A 21,997-nucleotide genomic window follows, 5' to 3' on the forward strand; every position below is an offset into this window, starting at 1 on the left:
TTTTCCCTCTTCTGCCATACTCTTGGGATTTCAGGGATATTCCTGATATTCCTGATTCCTTTACTTTTGCTTTCCAATAGTAAGGTAGGAATTCCACCATTACATTACTGTGTTTTACAAGGATGAATACACTCACGCACTATAGGACAGAGGATATGTAGTGCCTTATATATGCTGAATACCATTTTTTCATGTTCCTGATTGACAGACTGATGAGAGATATTAGTTGTTTAGCATAAATAAGTTTTAAGTAGACTGAGTTACACCAAGTTATAATATTTTGGGACTTAATATGGGGTTTTTGCTTTACTTGCTTAGCATAAGCACCTGGATTACACAGGCAACGATTTTTTTCTACTCTTTCTACATCACAAATTGACAGAGAAACAGAAACTAAGGCCCTCAGAACTCTACTAACTCTTCCAGATAGCAGAAATTGCTGGGCAGAGATTTGCAAAGCACTGAGAAAAGACTCTGTGCTCATGGAGTAATGTGGGAGCAGATTCGTGAAGTGGAAGGAGATGCTGAAGGAGGGACTATCGCCCTTATCCTCTATGAAGTGTCCATTACCACTTCAGGAGCCTGCAGGCTCTTTACTGGGACATTTTCCCCATTTTCTGTGTCATCCCTCGCTGTACACGAAGGAAAGAGCAATGGGGAGCGTAGAGCTGGGGTTCCCTGTCGCCACAGGAGGCAAAGTGGGAAAACCCCTTGAAGAGTAACTGAGTTCTCAGACTGTATTTACCAGAGCAAAATTAATTGTGTGAATAATTTGTAACTCTCTTGCTCGCTCCCTCAGGCCAGCCACGCCACACCCAAGATGGCGGCGCTGCCCTGAGGGGCGCTCCCGGCAGCGCCTTCCCTTCCCCGCCCGCCGTACGCGGTGTTACGGCTCCGGGGGGAAACGAGGGAGGGTATGGCGGAGCCGCCGGAAGCGGCGGAAGAGTTTCGCGGGCGGACTCAGCAGGGCGGAAGTCGCTGAGGCGAACGGGGGTGGCGGCGGCAGCGAGCGACGATGAACAACAAATTCGACGCGTGAGTGTCACCCCCGAGCCGCCGCGGCCGGTCCCCGCTGCGGGGCCTGCACGGCCCCGAGCCCCGCCGGCGCCTCCCGCCGCTGCTCCGGCGCCGGGCGGGCGAGACGCGATGAGTCACGGGGCTACGCACAGCCCCGTCCGTGCAGCCGGGGCCCAGCCTGGCCCCGAGGGGACGCGGGACCGAGAGGTGTGGGCGGTGGGCCGGTGGCAGGCCCGCACCGAGGAGTCGCGGGCCGCCTCGTAGCCCCGCTTGTCTCGCCTTTTCCGGCCCTTGTCAGGGAATGGGGCGGGCAGAGAGACTTGTGGGGTGCTGGCTGCTGGCGCGGTGTCTGCTCGCCCCAGGCGCTGCCTCTGCAATGCTGGGGGGCGTGGGGAGCGGGGTGGGCAAGAGTCAGCAGAGGTACGGTGACAGGTCTTCGTGAGGGACCCCTGAATAGCAGGGAACCCTAACGAGTAACTGGGGTTTCCTGTGGCAGATCAGTATCCAGCACAAACTACTTGAGTTTGTACCAAAAAGCTGCTTCGTTGTTCACTTCGGCTTAAAAGTGCTTGCCCAACATGCCTGTGATAGGCACGAAAAACAGAAGTAGTTTTAACTGTGTGCGTTGTCAAGTGTTGATGTCCAAACTGTGGTGGCCCTTGTACCACGGAGGAGCTTTGGAGCAGAGAATTACCTGGGCTTGGTGTGAACCTTCTCAGCTGTGTGATGGCTCTCTTTGTTGTTTTTCTTTACTAGATTGAAAGATGATGATAGTGGAGACCATGACCAGAATGAGGAAAATAACACACAGAAAGACAGTGAGAAGGAAAAGAATGATCGTGAGAAACCACAGAGTACTACCAAGAGGAAGGTATGGTGCACTCCATCTGCACTCCTCTGCCAGGGCATGGTGTGGCAGTGCTGGGGAGTCAATCCTCAGTTCAGGGGTAAGGAAAATATGTCTTGGAGGGCTGTGGTCTCAGTGCATTGTTACTGCTGCAGTGAAGACAGAGGGACTATGTTTGATTTCAGTGATTTTATGTCACATTTGGAGGTCTCTCATCTGAGGGGTGAATGCTCCCTTCACTAACATAGCTGGTACCTTGCCAGGCTTTGGAATGGCAATGAGAAATAAGACTTTATATTCATCCAAAAACAAATTTGGAAGAGAACATGGGAAAAGGACTCCTGTCTGACAGGACAGTAGTGGCTTGAAGGTGCTTTGACAGGCAGTGTTTGTGACACTGTTGAAATAACATTTAAGATGTATCCCTGTGTATAATGTAGCCTGGTCAAGAAGGCATAAGGCATATATCTCCCTTGGTTTGTTTTTTTTTTTTCATCTTATTTAGGAAACAATCCTTGTTTAGAATGCCTCCTGTGCTCTGTCTGAAGTAATGCAACCCTTGTAAGCTTGCCATAGTCACAAGGAAAGTAGAGAGTTAAGCTCTGGTAACTCCTGTAACAATATCAAATAGTATAAGATAAGGGCTTTGATTGGGGTTTTCTCTGTAAGTTTTGATTCCTGGTTAATGAGCTCTCATTAGCCTCTTTTGTGCTCATTAGGAGTATTTTTAATCAGAAATCAGTGTTTTGGAAATTGCAAAGTGATCACTGCCCACTGCTGGTGATGGGCTCTGCCAAAGCTGACATAACAAGTTCTGAGATTAATCTTCCCAGAGCACTGGGGTGTTGGTTGCTTGAGGCAGTTGGTGTCACCAAAGAGTTTTAATTGCATTTGAATCATGATTCATTATAACTGGGGTTTATCCTTCCCAGAGGAGGAAAGTGTCTTTTTTTTTTCCCTTAAGTTGAAAAAGTTAAAGGTCTCACACTTCCCTTTTTAGTTTGTCTTTTTTTTTTTCCTTTGAGACAGGCACAGGACTAAAAAGAATTCAGTCATGATGGCTCGAATGGTTACTTTTACATGCTGTAAATGCAATTTTTCCCATTGCATGGAGGGGTAACCAAGGCTTTGTGTTGTGCAGGCTGTGGTGCCGGGGCCAGCCGAGCACCCCTTGCAGTACAACTACACCTTCTGGTACTCGCGGCGCACGCCCGGCCGGCCCACCAGCTCGCAGAGCTACGAGCAGAACATCAAACAGATCGGCACCTTCGCCTCCGTGAGTACCCTGCTGTCCCTGCTGAGAGTCAAACATTCTAACGTCATAGAAAAGTCAGGGAGCTGGAGAGAAAGTTAGGCTTAGTAGGCCCTGGGGAAATGTTAAAGGTAGGCCCTAGGAAATGTTAGGCCTTGTGTTTGCTAGATTGTGTAAAACTGCACCTGTGTAGTCAGGATATGGTAAAAGATATAATTGTTAGATGTGATTAGATATAATTATTGTTTAAAGAATCGTGAGAAACTATGTTAGGGGTTTGAGGGAGATCATGAGAAATCCATGCTTGGATGAAATCAATGTGTACAATAGAACAATGAAAGTTTAATAGTTAATATGTAAGTTGTATAACGATAGAATATAAAACATGTTCGGCTTGAAACCATGTCGGGATCACATTTGGGTCTGTGTACCTCTGACACCCAGAGCTCTTCAATAAAAGCACCTAGATATAATCATTCTGTGATTATGTGTTCCTGAACGCTAACACTGTCACTCACACAGCCTGCTCCTCCTGGCCTGCTCCCTGTGTGCTGCCTCTGTCCTGGTGGCAGTGAGTGATTTGCCAAGGCAAATGAGCTCTTGAATTTCAGCAGATGTGCCTTTAGCACTTCTCCTCTGCCCTGTGCTAGACCTCTGTCCATGATACTAGTTGGTATAATAATAGGGAAAAAAAAAGAGCAGCCATGTAGTTAATTTATGGCTGGAGCAAGAGAAGAAAGGAACAGCTTTTCTTGTCCATACCTGTGTTGTCCCTCACAGACTTCTCTCCACCCACATTCCCAGCACAAAGACTGTGTTTGGAATAAGCATCTGGCATGGTGTATTTGCCAACAGCTGGTGGCCTGTTGTCTGTCTCTAAGTGATGGACAAGGTGCAGTTTGATGTTGCAGTCTAGTTCATTGGAAGGCAAATTGCTCTTCCTTTCTCCTTCCACTCTGTGGTTGCTTGTTCCTGGAATAAACTTGAGCATGCCCTGGACAGGCTGTGTTAGGTTTTTGCATGGTGCTGGCAGAGTGAACCTGCCCTCAAGAGCCCAAAATATATAAGCAAAATGAGTCCCCATTACTGTTCTAGAGGCCAGGAAGTCTGTTGGCTGTTTTCTTCCTTTTTCTTCTACGTCTGGTATTTGCCCAGTTTTTTTCAGGGTCTCTTATAAATGTTAATTTTGCCCTCCAGTACATATCCTCTTTTATAAAAACAGCCCTTTATTCCTTCTGGAGGCTGCATAAAAATATGCCTGTCTGAGAGCTGGGTTGTGTTACTGTATCCATACAGGATAAGGGTGGGAAGAAGAGCCTGTTGTTGTGGGTAGTTACTGCTCCTGTTAGCCTCTGTGAGCTAGTACTTTCAGCTCAGGGGATGAAAAATGTGACTGCCACTTGATGTTCTGGCAATAACTTTTCAGTCTGATAAATCAGTGTAGACTTAGCACTGATTTTTAGCCCCTTAGAGGAAGACCATCTTGTTGAGTATTCTGTTGTCTGCTCTTTGCTACCGAGAATTTGTTGCCTTGGTTGGCTACAGTTCTGTTAGGACGTAGAGAGACTGGCCAGCATATTTGATAATGTGTTTGGGACCAAATTCTGTTTAAGGAGATGGAAGAGCAAACTTCAAAAAGAATTGTCTAGCTGAGTCTGTGTTGAGATTTATTCCTGGCTTTTCAGTGGAAAGCTCTAAAAGCTGGGAAATGTGAACCACTAGAGGGCATGTTCCTTCACTGTGGGAGTGTGATTTCCCCACGGATGTTTGGATGTGCCTGACAAAAATAGATTGCTTCTGACCCCTCCTCAGTCTTGGTTCATAATTTTATTTGCTATAAAAGCAAATTCCAGCTTGGATGGCAGAGGTCACAGATTGGAGTGGTATTCCAAATGCTGACCAAGTCATTAAGGTCTCTGATACAGTGCTTGGGGTAATGTCTGCCCCCTCCAGCTGCACTGCTGGTCTGCTTAATAGCTATTGTCTAACTGAGTAGAGTCTTCTTAAAATATGGAAATTCCACTTCCACTGCCTTGTTTTGTTTTAAAGATCCATCCTCTCTCAAACCCTTTCTTACCCAGAGATTCTCAAAAGATAAGTATGCTATTTTTAAGAACTATAAAAGATAAATATCTTGCCTTACAGTCAGATTCTCTCTGACTGAGAAGCAGACACAGGGGTGTCAGAATGGAACTGGTCGAAGTGAAGTGGTCCAAGTATACCATGGCAGACTGTAAAAGGAAGTGAGAGGTGTTTAAATAAAAACTCTGAATAGTGCCTTCTAATCTTAAACTAGCACCAGAATGTATATTTTTTCTTAAAATCTGCATACAGTAAAATTAAATTTAAAGAAAAGGTCTTATTTGAAGGCTTCTACAGTTTCCATGGTCACAGAGAGCAGTGGTTATGCAGGGTAAAGAGGCTTGGCTGTAGATGATGCCTTTGACACATACCCAGTGATTGAAAGTTTGGGCAGTAGGAGTTTAAAGATATGTTTGGAACTGTTCTCCAGAGCAGCTGTTATCTTAGCACAGATTTCTTCAGACAAAAAGAGTGACTTTAGAGGCACCCATTGAATGTTTCAGGTGGTCACCTGGTAATGGAGCCAGTCAGAAATAGGCGCCCAGGCTCTGACACTACTGTTGCCTTTTGTGTTGCCTAATCAACACCCTGGTGACAGTGAGTAGAACAGAAGAGGGGAAGGTGGCTCTGGGGAGCTGGTGTAAAAATGGCAGCCTGTTTCTATAGAAATCCTGACTGTGAACAATTTGAGCAGCCTCACTGTGTGGTTGGTGTTGTTGCAGGTGGAACAGTTCTGGCGGTTTTACAGTCACATGGTACGTCCTGGGGACCTGACAGGCCACAGTGACTTCCATCTGTTCAAAGAGGGCATCAAACCCATGTGGGAGGTGAGTTGGAGCTCTCATTTCTGCCTTGATATTTTCCCACAATATTTTGGGGGGAACCTTCTACAGTAGAGGGACTCTTGTCATTAAGTGGCACTCCATTAGATTTTCTTGGGTGAAATCCTTTTGGCTGGGTTTCCTGTAAGCTTGTCCTCAGAACTCTGTCCATGTAACCTAGTAGTCCTGCTGCCAGAGAGGGAAGATGGAGAGATTGCTGGCTGCACTTCCACAAAAGTTGCTGAACTGCCATTGCCAATGGAGGGGGTACCCCATAGCTGCCTCCAGTGGCAGCAGTGCAGGGCTTTCCTCTGGAAGGACTTGACCTCTCCAACAAAGCTTATAAAAACCAACCCTCCTTTTTCAGTCAAGGAGGTGCATATGGGTAAAAGCCTGCACACAGAACTGGAGATGGAAAACAACTTTGCCTTTTATTTACTATTTGCTTTTTTTGGGTTTTGTTTTTGGATTGGTTTTGTTTTGTTGTTGTTTTGGTTTGGTTTTGTTCCAGGGCACTTTAGTTTGCTTCTATTTCTATCCAAATCTGTTAAAAGAAATTTTAAAAGAATCTTTGCCCAGCAAATCATTCTCCCAGTTCCTGGCCTGCTTCCAGCAATGACCAATAGTATTCACAATATGAGGATTTTATGTGTTTCTCTGAAGTACCTAATTATACTGCTTGGTCTTGAGAAATTTATATGTGACCCTTATTAGCAATTATTTTAAGAAGGTATTTTATAGCCAGTTACTGCAAATACTATTTATATAAAACATTTAACCCTCTTTGCACTCCTGGTGAGCAAGTTCCTCAGACAATGTGTCGACCAGAGAGTCCCCAAGTTAACGATACCAGAATTTCTATAAAGCATTTCCCAGTCGACATTTTAAGATGGAGGTGAAGAGATTCTTTAGTATTTTTACTTCTGGCCGTACTTCCTTCTTATATTTCTAGAAGAGGACCAGAGATCTCACTTCTGGCCTTCCATTGCTGCATGCTTTGTAGGGCTTTGTTTATGCTTCTTTCTCTTCCAAACCGATCCTTAGTTACTGTCATTCTTATAGGTACATATGTGCCTTTTTCTAGCTCTGATCTTTTCTGCATCCATCTGTGCCTTTTCTGGTAAAGTCAGAAGCACTAAGCATAATAATCCCTGATGATTTACTGGGCTGCAGATCTTTATTATTCTGGTGAAGGAAAATAAAATGCTTGACTGAACCGAAGCTTGTTTAACCTGAAAGAAAACTAACAACCACCATAAAGCACATGATACAGCATCTGCCTCCCAATCACTGCTCTCTCTCTCTCTAGCTTTGAACCTGCTAAGCCACCTTGGAGATATTTTTAGCAATATCACTCTCTTCTGATGCCCATTAGTCATTGTGGAAACTTTGAAGAGTTAAACCCAGCTCCCAGTCTAAAGGCTGTGATGTTCACAACTTGGAAAACAAGGGCACTTTACAGAAAAGGGGTTTGCTTCTCACAGGATTCTGCCACATTCCTAGAACTTATGTTGATTTGGATGGTTCCTGTCATGATTTGAGGTTTGTCTGGAGCTGACACCTTCCCCTTTCAGTCCAGCACGTACCTGAAAAGTAAGAGTCAGGTGAATGCTGCTGTTATGCTGACACTTTCATGTTTCCTCAGGATTGCTTTGTTAGCACATGCTGTCTCTGAGAGAGCAGACAAATGTTTAGTTTTATCTGAGCCCTAGAGAAGCTTTAAGATTAAAATGAAATTAACTTTATTTCATTAAAAAGGGTTGGGCTGCCTTGCCTGGCATCTTCAAGGTGTGTCCCAGCTTGGCAGAGGGGATTGCTGGGGATCTGGAGAGGGATGTTCTGTTTTGTGCAGTCCCCTCTGAGTCACTCTTTGTTCTCTGTTTCTGTCCTAGACCTGTCTTGCCTTACCCTTCCTAACTGTCATCTCTTTGACTTGTTCCTACCTCTCTGTCTTCAGCTTTGGATGGAATTTGTTCCCCTCTCACCCTGTAAGATTTCCCAGCTACAGTGTTGTACCAGAGAATGCCTCAGTGTTCTGCACAGAGGAGGAGCTGCTCTTTGACATAGCTGTGCGTTCTGGGGAGCAGGGGAGGCTGTAGCAGTTTCCAGCTCTTTGTCAGCTTCAAGATACAGAATCACAATATTGAGGTGACAGACTGGGTGCTTAGCATTAAATTTTTCTTTTACTTTCTCCCCTCATTTTGATTATTTCCCTGGGTCACCACAGTCTGGAGCAAACATTCAGCTGTATGATGTGTGATAATGTCAGAGAACAGGGTGGTCCTTTCTGTAATAGCACAACTTGTGAGCCCATTCCTGCAAATGTGGAAGGAAAATGTTTATCAATTTTTTGCTTGCTTTTAAAAGTACCATCTTGCAAACTCTACTGGCCTTCCATGCTCTATGATGAGGGGGTTTTCCTGTTTTACAGGGATCTTGTTTTACAAGCAGAACTACATAGATAGGGGATTAGACAAATGGTGACTCTGTCTCAAGTTTAGGAGTAGTTTTAAAGTCCTTGCCTCTGGGTCTGTTTGTGCAAATTGGTAGGCTGGTGTTAGTCTTTGCTAGTGGGATCAAAACACTAGAACTCAAGTCATCATAGCATAGAACTTGATCTGGAAGGCTGAGGACCATTGTTTCAAGTACTTTGTATTCAAAGTAAGTGGTTTTCCTCTGTCTCTGCTTATATGGGGGAGAAGTGAAATAAAATGCTTTTGCTTGAAAACACCGTCCTTGCCCCACCTAATCAATATCTGCTCCTGTTTGTGGCTCTGCTGTCTTTTGGGTAGCAGAAAAATAGCTAGGAGAAAACAAATCAATTTATTTCCCCTCTTCCTAGGATGATGCCAACAAAAATGGTGGTAAATGGATTATCCGTCTGCGGAAGGGCTTAGCATCACGGTGCTGGGAGAATCTTATTCTGGCCATGTTGGGAGAGCAGTTCATGGTGGGGGAAGAAATCTGTGGGGCCGTCGTCTCTGTGCGATTCCAGGTGAGTGCTTTTGACAACTGGCATGTGCTTCCATGTGGCAGGGCTGCAAAAAGTGCCCTGTGCTCACCCCTCCCTCCCTCCCATGCCATTCTGCAGGAGGACATCATCTCCATATGGAACAAGACAGCCAGCGACCAGGCCACGACAGCCCGGATACGCGACACGTTACGAAGAGTGCTCAACCTACCTCCCAACACCATCATGGAATACAAAACCCACACCGACAGCATCAAGTACGTGTGCTGGCCAGGGGGGTGCTGCAGGTTGCATGTGTGCTCGGGCAGCTCGGTGCACGGCACGGGCCTTGGCAGAAATGCTCGTGTGCGTTAGGGCTGTTCCTGCAAACTGAAGTGCAAACAGCAGCAGTTGTTGCCAGCGCGCTTTGAAAGCCAAATTCCTGTGTTGTTGTCGTGGGTGTTTGGTTCTATGAGCAAAACTGTTTTCTTTTTTAAATGTGTGATCCAGGGTTATTTTAACAATCCTCCCAGCCTGTCACTCAGGTGATGGGCAGCCCAGGGTGGGACTGTGGCTCGATGTATTCAAAGACAAGATTGCAGTGGGGGGAGTAGAATAATTTGAATAAATAGGGATTCTGGGGAATAAAGTGCGGAAGCTAACAGGGATTTATAGTGCCATTAGACTTATAAATGGTCTTGGAAAAGTGCTGTGTGAATTTACAGTGCTGTACAAATGATTTCTAATCATAATAAACGTCATATATTAAGTCTTCCAGGCCCTGGTGACAGAGGCTCTTTAACAAGACTAGAAGATCATGGTACACAGAGAGCACAGCTGTATTTTTAAATAAATGTATTATAGCTTACCATAGCAGGCCATTCAGGGTGACTTTTATTTCCCACAAAGTGACAAAAAAATTGCATATATAGGTATTAGTTAGAGGTGAGTAATATGTTACTTTTCTTTTTTTCTTAAGTGTATTATAAACTAATAGGTCATAACTGATTAAACTATAAACTGATTAGGTCATATTGGTTAAATTAATACTTGAAAAGGTGCACACAGAAAAAGAAGTGAAACAAATAAGACACTGATGGGGCAGAGAGCTTTCTAATCTTGCTTGTAATGAAGGTGCAAGTATCTTTCATGACTTTGTTTCATCATGCTGGCTTGTTTCACATAATCATGCTGCCATCAGTCTGCTGTCAGACAGTTTGATGGGATCCATCCTGGTTCTAGCAGACAGCTGGCTTCCAATTTTGAGTGTGGGTCACTAGTAATTATACAGAAATCTTGTTGAAACTGCCTGTAGGCATTTAGTGTTCCATGTGGCCCTCCCTCCTGTATGTGTGGGAAAGAGAAGGGAAAGAGATGATTTTTTTCCGTGATTTTGCCACTAACGTTTCTCGTGCACTTTTTGCCAGGAGAGGGCACTATGGATTCTCTGTGCATGTAGGGAAATAGCAACGTGCTCATGTGGACACACAGCAGAGTATTTTACTCCTCAGCAGCAGCAGACTGCAGGCTGTGGTGATGTGGCTTTGTGGTGAGAGCAGGAAGGTGTTTGACTTTTCTCAGTCTCTGTAGTAAAAGCTGTGTGTGGAGCCAGCAGTCCTAAGCGGTGGTGGTGGTTCATGTAGCAAGTGTAGAATCGGAATGATGTGGCCTTTCCCTTGTGGGCTATCACCACCAGCACTTCCTAGCACAGAGAACGCTGCTATAGCAGTGTTTGTTTTTGCTCTGGCAGGTGTAAGGCCTTGAGTGATGGTGCAGCAGGAGTGTGGCCTCATTTCCCTGCACCAGTGTAACACGCTGTGCTGGCTGCCCTCTCTTCCTGCATAGCATCCGAGTTTCATTTTGTGCTGCTGACGTGTGGTGCAAAATGAGCTTGTGTGAGAATAACAGGTGTTGGAGGTATCAAGTTTAGGAGCTCAGATTACAGCTGGGAGCAATTCTTAAATAGAGGCCAACTGGCTTGTCTCCCACTCATTCTTCTGTGGGTAGGAGAGTTAGTAGGAATTGCTTTGATGATGTCCCAGTCAGGTAGGTCTAAGCAATTAACCTTCTGCCATGTAGGGCATCATGAAAGCCCCTTTTTTCCCATTGCCTAGCTTAAGCTGCAGCAGTCTGATTGCAGTGCTCTCCAGCATCTCCTTCCAAAAGCACTGGTGTAAATTCAGAGCAGAACTGCTGTCAGTGGAGTTTCTGTGTAGTGATGCACAGACCAGCTTCTTGTGCCTCTCTTGCCTGGTACCAGCAGGCAGCAAGGGGCAGCAGCTGCAGAGTGGTGATGGTGACTGCTTTGTGACAGAGAAGAGCAGGACAGCCCCAGCTTTCAGTCTGACTCTGCTTGGATAAGTTTCATATCATTAAGGTTCTCTTACTAATAAAGAATCTCTTGTGTAACTAGTTCTATCCTCCATGAAGTCTGGCTCCTTTTCCTCACCCATCTATCAAGTCCTGTTGAAATACTGTCCATCATGAATAAACTCCACTTAATGCTGCACATGTACCATGTGATTTATGACTGGGGAGGGCTTTCTAGCCAGCACTCTATATTCACACTCTGGCTGTGTTTCATGAAAAGCTCTAATGGAAGAGCTGTGCTCTAGGCTTTGTCAGGGCTGCCTTTTGAGGGGGGCTCGTGGCATTTTTCATTTGTATGGGCTGCATCTCTCCACTAGAGCTCTGCTCATGTGCAGGGTTTGATTGGCATTGATTGTGCTTCAGGGAAGGGAGCATGCTTAGCAAGAAAAGAACAGGCATTTCTCAAAACCTAGACTTTTAGGTAGTGAATTGACCTGGATTAGCTTTTGACACACTGTAAATGAATGCTTCTGTAGAAATTGCTAGCATGCCTCTCACTGTGGAACCCAAGCCCTGTGTTTCAGGTTTTGTATATTCCTTTTGTGATGATGCATTTCATAGTAAATCATTTCTAGACACCATTTTTCACGAGTTGTCAGCGAGGCTGCAGCCCCCTTTGTTTCAGAAAGTGGTGGTGCTGCCAAGCTGCATCTGAGAAGTACCTGTTGCGTCACAGCTATTCCAAGGAGCTGTTCTGCATTCTGTCCTTCCCGCTCTCAGTGGTGGGGCTTGTGCATTTAGCTAGATAAGCAGATCTTTCATTGCAATTTTCCTTTGTTTGTCCTTTCTCTTGCTTGTGATATTGACAAGCTGCCTAAATCCCAGCGAGTAAAAGGGTCAGCTTAGTCTGTATGAATTTCCAATCTTGCTAGGAAAGTTAGAACAATCTCTTGGACTCTGCTAAATTCCAGGGGATTTATAGTACCTTAGACGTTACAGTGCTGAGCACCTGAAGAGAACATATGTGACATTTTGTGAGCTACCTTGTTGCAGTAGCTGGAGAGAAATTGCTTCTCTTTGTTCCCTCAGAGGTGCACTGAGAGAGGAACACTCAGATGCAGTGAACCACTTAATGGGTTCAGTTCATCAGTGTTGTTAACCTTGGAGGTGACAAGGTCCAGAAGTGACAGTGACTTATGGACAGTGGTACTTCCTGTGGCTTGGAATTAAAGGCAAAATACCCAACTTCTTTTGCTGCCGTAGCAGGTGCACTTTTTCTGAAAACAGAATGTTGCCAACAACAGCCTGGCCATGTCTCAGCAAAGCCACTGAAAATATTCAGGTATCTGCAGTTGGAAGAACGGCGGAGGGGAAGTGATCACTTTCACATTTGACTTTGAGCATTGCAGCGTGACGTCCGTGGCTGCCTTGCCCTGCCTGGGCTTATCAGCCTTTCTTTTCTGCACTGATAACTGTGTGGTCAGTGACCATCTCCTTTCGTGAGAGCTCTCACCCACAGTACTGTCCAGGAATCCCAGGCAAATTCAGCTACACTGCTTCCAGTGCCAGGAGAGACCAGAGCAGTGGCCAACAGCAGGTTGCCACTGAGCAGGCTGGTGTGGAAATGTTTTGGTTGCTGTGTGACTTTAAGGATTGTCCTGTCAGCTCTAAAGCAAGGCTGCTTTTTCTGGAAACAAAGCTTTGCTTATTCCTGAGTGCCTGCTGCAGTGAGAGCTGAGCAGGGTATAAAACTATCCTTTCCTTTCAAAGTCACTAGTGATAACTAATGGGATGACTCGAGTAAATGAGAAGAATAGTTGATCTTAATAGAGCTGGCACTGGGTTCATTTCACTGCAGGCCGTTGGAGGAAATGGCCTCAGTCTATATTGTAGGTAAGAAACAAGAGGATATCCTATGGAGGGAATAATACACTATATGAAGACTGCAGGGGTGGGGTTCTCAGAACAAAAAGAGAGGAGTGGCAAAAAAGTGAGGAATTAAGATGAGAAATCACTGTGGAAGTGACAGGCGTTGCACAAGAAGATCGGTGTTTATGAGATAAGTAAGCTGCTGGTAGGGTGCTTGTGAGGTCTCCCTTGTCACAGCAGAGTTCAGCTAATCCTGTAACTGTTGTGGTTTTAAAACACTGGTTTCCATTTGCTTGCTAATTTCCAAAATCTTAGGAGAACTCCTCAGTGCTGCTGTTCTACTTGTGTCACCTGTGCCTTTGGCTGTGTCTTAAATGGAGTGGGCAGGGTTGACCTTGCCTAAAGAGAGATGGTTTGCAGAGGGGACCCTTACACATTGTGATGCCTGTAAGAGGAAGGCAGGGTGCCTCTAGAGCTGCATTGTTTCACTCTCATCCATTCAAGTCTGAGAGCAGGAATAAAATCTAGAGGAGAGCAGTGAGGTTCCAGATCTGATAGCTGTCCTCTTCTCCTGAGTCTCTGCAATACTGGCTTCATTCATTTAGCGCTCCATTCTCCAGTTCCAGTGATGTTTCCAGGTGCTGAAAGTCTAAGAGCACTTGCATAGACCTGGTCTTTGAATTGATGGATTCAGTGATTCATTCTCCATCAGCATAATATGCTTTGCTCAGAAGTATTCATGACTTTGTGAAAGGCTGCCTTATCTTGGTGGCCTGTCTCTTACCAAAAAAGTGCCTATAACCTATTTATTTCATTTTTTTTCAAGGAGGTCTGTTCAGTTGTGTTTATTTAATTGTGTTATATTGCCTTTGCTCCAGGTACTGCCAGACAGGTGAAATAATTATTTCAGAAGACTACCCTAGATGTTTTTTTCAATCTGTTAGTCAAAAAGTTCTTGTCTGACTGTGAGCAAATCCCAGGGGAATCACCCAGAAAGAGGCTATGCTGCTCTGGACACCTGCAGAGTGTAGTGAGTGGTCATTGTGCTGGGAGGTTCCACGTGGGCTGGCAAAAGAGACAGACCTTGGTGCCCTTTGTAAGGTACCATAAGTGCACTCTGAGCTCTCTGAATCCTTTTTAGCTGGGGAAGGAGAAGGTAAGGAGCAGGGCTGCACAGAGAAATAGTGGATGAAAACTACTGGGACTTAACTGAGAATGTTTCCAGAAAACAGCTAGTGCTGCTTGCACAATAGTGATTTGGAAAGCCCCTTGAAGCAACTGACTGCCCTTCCTCTTTGTGATGGGGTCTTCCTTTTTTTTTTTTTTTTTTTTTTTTCTTTTCCTTTTTGGGGAGATAGTGGCTTCTTTTATTTTTGTTTTTCTTCCAACTTACTTTCTGGGGCTAAAGGGAGTTCTGTCTGGCTCCTGATCCTGGGCAGTGGGGAAGAAGGTAGGAAGTTTCAACAGTTGTGGGTCAGGAATGAGTGTGGAAGAGCAGCTCTGGCTGGCTTTGTTTAGCCTGCTAACGTTTCCATGTCCCATCTGTTCAGTGGGAATAATCTAAGTGATGGGGATCAATTCACTGAGTATCTGATCGCTGTGCAGACAGTATGGCAATAAGGTACTAAAACTGTCTATACATAAAAATAACCTCTTAGACTCTCTGGCACTGTGCCTTTGGCATGTCACAGGTCATAAAGATTCTGCCAGATGAAATTAACTGGCAGGCTTGTTCAGTATGGAATGAGAGCAGTTTGCTGTCCTAGCATAGTTTAGGTACATTAGGGCAGACACATCCTGGTGGATTTTTTTCAGTCAAGTCAGCAGATAGTTGGAGTCATTAGTACTATAATACATATGAGGGTCTTGAATTAAAAATTCTTGGCTGGAAGAGCTTTTCCTCTCTGTCTTTGAGGACAGAGATGAAGGACTGTGCATGATGTTATTGGGATGTTGGAACAAGGAACTCCTTAGTGTGAAAGGGGTAATAAATTATCGATCATGTTGACAAGTAATCTGTCCTTGTGTTCCTTCTGCTGAGAAGTTATAAGTTTGGGAGTACTATGGGAGAGGAAAGAGAGATGTGATTGTGGGTGATGAGAATGTGGCAGAGATACAAGGGAGGTTGGAGGGAAGACATGAGGGTGGAGACTCTTTGACAAGTTTGGAAATGTGCAAAGACTACCAGCAAATAAGAGGGCTTCAGATTCAGAGTTTCTCTTCTCCCTAACTTTCTTCTGGAGTGAGGCTGTTGAACCCCAAGGTCTTAGTGTTTATTTGGGCTATAACTTGCTGGGAAAGAGCATGTGACACCTGGGCTGCTTTTGCAAATTCCGTTTGGGAGCTTGACTCTGAGGCTCAGATAAGAGCCAGGTTGGTGGTCCAGTTGTGGCACAGGTGCTGACTAATGCAGGATTTCCATTTCTGGACTCTCCTATTTTGCAGTGGCCTGATGAGGCAACACACAAAACAAAATGTGAAGCAGCTGAGAAGTACCAGCAAAAAAATCTAGAGGGTGGTCTGAGTTTATGATTGACCTGGGTTCTCTTTAAGGTCCCTCCAGCTCCATGGGACTTTGTGGCTTCAGAAAATGGCTTGGCATGTGCTGTAGGCACCAGTACTGTTTTGCTGGGCATGGAGAACTGTGAGGTTCTTTGACGTCTCTGATCCTAGAAGATAGTAGCCATGCTCACATTAACCTCAGCGTGTTTTCCCTGAGAGGTTTTCAGTTTGCTGCCTTCATAAAACCAACAGCAATTTTTCTGTCTGCTGCCTTCATCTGTCAGTAACATTCTCCACCAGGGAATGCAGTGTTGGACCTGTCCCTCTAACTTACCTAAAAACATTTTCATTTCAGATAGTTGGGATGTTTTTACTGGGTCGTCGTTAACAATGCAGGTTTACAATGGGAAATTAGACTTCCTAATAACAATTGGATTCTGCTGCCTGATCAAAGAATTTCGTAAGAGCTAAGCTGCGTGGCATTGAAAGAAGCCCCTTTTGGGGGGATTACCTGCATATGCAGTATGTGGCAAAACATGAGGCCAGTAACTAGCTGAGTATAACCAGCCAAGGAATGTGATAATCCTCCAGAAAGACGTAACATGGTCTATTTTATGAGCAATAGGAAATGGATATTCCATTTGTGACTAGGAAGGTCATACCTGTCTCTGGGTATTAATGTGGCTTTATCATCAGCAGCCAGTGGGAACGCTTCATGTCTGTGCAGAACGCTAAAGCTGCCTTGTGCTGTCAGATGTTTGGCTGGATTTAAGGATGCTTCTATCCACTAGGGCTATCAGAGAATATTGCCTTGCTCTCTGAAGACAAGTGCCTTTTAAACGTTATTGAATGTTTCTGCTCTCGTTAAAAGTTAAGAAGCCTTTGATCTGAAGTGCTATTTTTTGGTTTTATTTCATTTTTTTTTCCCTCTGGCTTGCCAGGGCCTGGGAGGAGTTTCATGGCCTGGTGAACAGCAGTGGCCGCTGATCGAACGCTCCCCCTCCCTCTGTCACACCCAGGGTAGGGCCTCATCTTTCTTCCTATGTGACTTCATGGCATACCTCTCAGCTTCCAAACTTCTTCCCATGGGCTGGCATGTTCTCTTGTCTTATGGGTCTGATGGTGGGCCCTTCCTGCTATTTGTTCTTTTCCAAAGATCAAAATTACTTTAATTTTTTGGTTTTTTTGACCAGACACCAGCATTTTCTCTTGAAGTGCTGTGTGCTATTTTGCTAATGTGTCTTTCCTGTGTATGAGGCACTTGTATCCCAGACCTGGTCCCAGGAGGCTGAGAGGTATGTCTTCAGCTTGGGTGTGTTGCCTAGGGTTGACTGTAAGCAGGTATGGAGTGGTAAATGAGTCCTAAGCACATCCAGAGAGTGGACACTGAGAGAGGCACCTGGGGCCTGACACACAGCTCTTTAACAGTGGACTGTTAAACAGAATAAACAATTAAAAAAATTAAAAATTAAAATTAAAAACTGTTAACAGAATAAATTAATTGGTCAATAAAAGCTTGTTCAGGAAGGACACCCAGTAGCTACTGTAGGTAGAAATAATAATGTTGTGGCTAATGAGACAACCACTCTCTACTGCTGGTAGTCAGCCAAGATGTGCAGAGAACATAGCCAAGGTGAGCCCAGGGCTGCTGGGAGCCTCACAGCTTAGATTGTTTTTCTCTGCAGTGCCCAATTCCCTGACAGCAGGCCCTTAAGAAAGGCCAGCAAGAGGCCTGGCCATGAGAGTTGGGTTGATTGTAGCCAAGTGGGATCACTGGATTGCTGAGTGCCAGAGCAGACGAATCTACTGGAAGGAAGCATTTACATTGCTCTATTCCCATAACTGGGCAGTGGAACGTAGCTGCTCCAACACAGCTGAGCTCGGAGGAGCTGCTGGGGATCCCCAAACCTCCCTCAACAGCTTTGGGAAAGCAGTGTTATCATACCTTGCTCTGAAGTAATGGGTGAAAATAATACCTCTCTCCCCCCACAGGTTTGATTTTTTGTGAGGATCAGTGTTTACAAAATACTACACAGGCATTTGTTAGTGTTGTTATTGTTAGATGACATTCACGTGTCCTTCTGAAAGAGGAAACCAGCTCACTTAATGATATACCAGGCTCTGAAGACAGCAAATGTGCCAAGGGTACAGGAAAACAGTGGCAGAGTTCATTTGACTCTCAGCTGTATTGGGTGGCCTGTGCTGAGCAGGGATGAGCAGAGGGCCTGGGGCACCCTAATAAAGGCAGAAGGAGGAAAAATACAGGGAGAAATCTGTCCACTAAAGAGCTCCCCTAAAGTGTGCTGTCCTTCTGAGGTAGATGGCACAGGTGAAAGTCCAGTATGGGATAGAAAGCCAAACCATTGTTGCAAATTAACCAGAATCCAGTTAGTGAATCCTGAATCACATTCCCAAATGGCAGCCTAGCCTGCTTTTCTAGCAAGTGCAGAGGTGAACCCCAGTCTTCTGCAGCATGGTTTTTGCTGTCAGGTCATGCAGAGTAACTTTTTTAATGCTGAAAAGTGGTTTTTACTTCCTTCTGTTCTTCCAGTTCTCCAGCCCACCTCCTGGAGGTGTTCCAGCCTGTGCTGGTACTGCTGCCATGCAGCTGCTGACAGCCCACAATGATAGCTCACGGGTTTGAATGGAATTTCACAGTCCTGCACAGCACCTTGCTGCTGAAGTTGCTGCCTTTGCTCTTCAGCTGTTTTATGTGGTATGTCCTGGGGCATCCCTAAATGTTTTGGCTTGGGCAACTTACAGCCCTGTCCCTGCCAAACCTATCCTCTCAAAGTAATTGTAATCTCCTTTTTTTCAACACACTACCTATTAATGTGGGAGTATGCCTTGCCTGTTGCTGCTGCTCACAGGCTGGCAGTAAGCAGGAACAGATTTCTGTAATCTGCCCCATCTTCAATTGCTGCAGTGCCATGAGACTGTACTGAGGGAGCTTGCAGACCAGCACTCCTTCCTTGGTCAATAGCCCCCAAGGCTCGTGGCTGTACTCTGAGTGAGTAGAAGCTGCTGAAGAGACTTGTCTATTTAAACTTGAGGAAAACACCCTTTTCAGATTAGATACTTTTAAGGTAGGAGAGATCAGAGAGCTAAACTTGTTGACAGTATGACTAAATACGAGGGACAGAGGCAGGGGGAGGTTGGTCTGGTAGTATATTTGTGTTCCAAGCAGAATCCCCGAGATAAATGTTTGCTAAAGAAGAGACCTTGCAAGTTGTTTAAACAGCAGAATCCATCAGGGAGGTTTCCACATTCTGTCATGTGCTTTGCTTACAGGAGATGACAATTTTTTCTTCTCATTGAATGGGGATGAACCAGGATCTCCCTCTGTTCCAAGGGTTCTGGAGTGACAGCTGACTTGTGTGAGAAGTTTGTAGTTAGGAAGATCTGCATGGGAGATTTAGCAAGTGTTGATTTTGAGTGATGTACTGGGATGGCGACACTGGTAGCTGTAGTGGGGAGAATGGGGAGGTGTTGTGATCTGAAGGAATGCACATCTTTAACCACTTCTTTTCTTCCCTCTGTTTTCCAGGGATAATTCAAGCTTTCGAAACACAAAAATCACATTGTGAGAACAAGAGTTGGCACTAAGCTCCTCTCTCCGTGTTGAAAGCACTGAGAGTGGCCTCCGACCTCTGAAGGGACTCATGGGCCACTCTCGCACTCCTCCCTGGGGGAAGGATCCACCTGAAGCCTCCAGCAGCGGTGACAATAGAGGCCGATTTTGTCTTACACAAACTTTTTTTTAGCAGTGGGGCGGGAGGCAGCCTTTCAATTAGCGGCGGGCCCTCGGGGCCACTTCTTGCAGCACTTTCCTGTCTTTCTCTACATGGCACGCAGGATCTCTGGGATTCTGCCCCAACATCAGAGCCTTTTGCTGAGGGATACCAGTATTATAAATCTCTCTGCAGCTGGGAGGAGCATCCCAGTTGAGAGTCAGCCCTGTGGTTTTCAAATGCCCCTTTTCAGTTCTGCCAATAAATTATTGGGTCTCTTTGTTTCTTTCAGTCTCTCATTTTTTGGTTGTGTCTGAAATTCAGTGTAGTGGTATTTCTCCAGGCTGCTTGCTGTATCTTTGCCTCTTCTTTATACTCCCAGGTTAGCAGTGCCTTGTACCCACCCCTATTTGTTATGGAGAGGGATTTGAGCTTCCCTTAAACCAGTACAAAGAGAGGTTTGCCTTCACTCTGTCTCGATGGAGAGCCAACAGCACTGGCTGAATTCAGGGCCAAGCCTGCTTCTGGTGTGCACTGGGGTTTGTAAGTCTCTGGCCACCTGGGAAACTGGGCCCCTGGTGGGTTTAGCAGAAGAGGGCGATGGCCCAGCCTGCTGCTCAGAGCTGCGTGACAGCTGTGACCAGAAGAAGGGCTGGCAGTGACCCCCTGTCCTCTGGGGTGAGCCTCAAATGATGGGTTGCTGCCTGGAAAGCCAGCATGGCTGCAATTTGTATGCCATGGAAACAATAGGAGCTAATTATTTCCTCTGATTCTGCTTGACTACAACACTAATTGTACTCATTAACAGCTCCAGCCTTTTCTCTTTTTCCTTGGGGAATCGCACAATTGCCTTTCATTTTTAATGGAGCCTTTGCCTTGGGCCCAGGAGGGGAGTCTGTGGCCAGTGATGGGGCACATCTCCTGCCCCATGTGCTCTGTGCAGTCCCCCAGGAGAAGGGGCTGCTTGGGCCAGTCTGCTCATGACTACAGAACCAGTGGCCCGTGTCTGGGACAATTACCAGCCTTGGGGCCTGGGAGACATTCAGCCTCATGACTCCAATTGCAAATTCCTGGTCTTACTATTGAAGTCTAGATTGAAAGCAGCCAAGACTGGCAGAGAAAAGAGTTTAAAATATTCAGTCTTCTGAAGGGTTTTTCTTCGTTGAAAGTGTCAGTTCTAGGCTATCTTTAGGGACATTTCTTGCACTGACAGCAATGACTTAAGTGCTCCCCATGGTCAGGCAGTTAGCACCTGGCTGGGCAGGGAGCAGGGCTGTTTCCCAAGCTGTAGTGGCATCCCTGTCTGTGTTTCTTGAGACCCACGGTCCTGTTCCTGCTTTTTGGCACTTGTCACCAGCTCTCAACCAAATGCTCTTTTCCAGACATGGTTTGTTTTCTCTGCTGCAGGCAGGTACTACTATGGCTGCTACTTAAGATTCCTTTTAAATACAACTCTCCCCTGCTGCTCTCCAGTATTTGTTAGGGGGGATTTAGTTGTAATTGCATTTTGGCAATCTAAGCAAAAATAGCCTTACAAGGCAGGGCTGAAATATTAGCTGCAGGTTCCTTTTATTCTCAGCACATTTAGCTTTTTGCAGATGACATCACTTAGGGCTTTATCCTGTTGTTGTGCCCAGCTGTGCGTCATGTCCACCTCTGTTATTTCATGTACTCGCCCACTTCTCGCCTCCGATGCCCCTTGTCTAAGCTGGTGCTGATGAGTGCAGGCTTGCTATTAAATCTGAAAACACTATGGTCCTGCTGTGCTCGCCCTCAAATATGCTTTGTGAGTGAGCTGTGGAAGAACCCTTCCCAGGAAGGCTGTTCCTCTCCTCCCACTGCCCCCGTGGTTGAGATTTAGAGGAACTCAGCAGAAGTTCCTCTTGCTCAGCCTTGAAGAAAGTGAGCTGACCAGATGTGGAGTTTGTCCTCTTTAAGGCTACTTTTCCTGAGGTCAGGAAAAAAGCAGTGGTTGATCAGTGCTAAGCCAGGGGCCTTCTATAGCCTGGAGGGGGATGGAGCCAGACTGGTTTTTGAGCTGGACTTTTGGTTTGTGGCCCACTGTGTCCTGCTAATGAGAATGGTGAAAACACCAGTATGAGGTTGTTTGGGAAGGGAAGGAGCTTCTGTTGAGCTCTAGAAAAAGGTTTCAGATCCTCTTAATTCAGGAAGGAAGCCTCTAGCCATGGGAGTGCCAAATCTGCAGTGAGTCAAGACCTTTCCTGTTTTCATTATCCCAAAGACTTTGAACACCCTTGAACTTAAATCCGTGCAAAATGGCCTTTGGGGAAACTGGGATATCTTTGAGCCCTGGAGCTCAAAAGAGAGCATTCCCTTGAGTTCTTTCCTAAGGGGATGCTGAACTGTGATGAGCTCATGGGTCCTGGGTGACTTGGGCTACAGCTGGTCTGATGGGGGCTGATAGCCCTTCCCGGCCCACAGAGAGAAAGGAGTTCTCTCTGTGGAGGGGAGCAGTTGGAGGATGATGTTGCCTTGTCTTAGTGCTTCTTGATGGAGTGTGAACACAGGAAGCTGATACTGGGCTGAGGAAGCTTTTCCTCTCACTGCACTCCCCCCATAACCTCAGAGGGACCTACAAGGTGTTCCCCCACCAGA

The 21,997-nt window shown here is 45.7% G+C and overlaps 1 protein-coding gene across 2 annotated transcripts; it reads left to right on the forward strand.

The window, feature by feature from the left end:
- Window positions 1-895: 895 nt before the first annotated feature.
- On the forward strand, window positions 896-19,667 carry EIF4E2 (eukaryotic translation initiation factor 4E family member 2). Of its 2 annotated transcripts, XM_030227141.2 has the most exons (8): window positions 896-1,035; window positions 1,774-1,888; window positions 3,006-3,140; window positions 5,921-6,025; window positions 8,862-9,014; window positions 9,111-9,247; window positions 16,592-16,670; window positions 19,198-19,667. In XM_030227141.2, the coding sequence occupies exons 1-7, from the start codon at window positions 1,016-1,018 to the stop codon at window positions 16,635-16,637; spliced, it is 711 nt and encodes a 236-aa protein (XP_030083001.1). In that variant the 5' UTR covers window positions 896-1,015; the 3' UTR covers window positions 16,638-16,670; window positions 19,198-19,667. The 2 variants fall into 2 exon arrangements, with proteins under 2 accessions (XP_030083001.1, XP_030083003.1); XM_030227143.2 differs by lacking the exon at window positions 16,592-16,670 and having other exon boundaries at window positions 988-1,035.
- The last annotated feature ends 2,330 nt before the right edge of the window (window positions 19,668-21,997 follow it).

This window comes from Serinus canaria, chromosome 9 (assembly GCF_022539315.1).
Source record: "Serinus canaria isolate serCan28SL12 chromosome 9, serCan2020, whole genome shotgun sequence".
Taxonomy (NCBI): Eukaryota; Metazoa; Chordata; class Aves; order Passeriformes; family Fringillidae; genus Serinus; species Serinus canaria.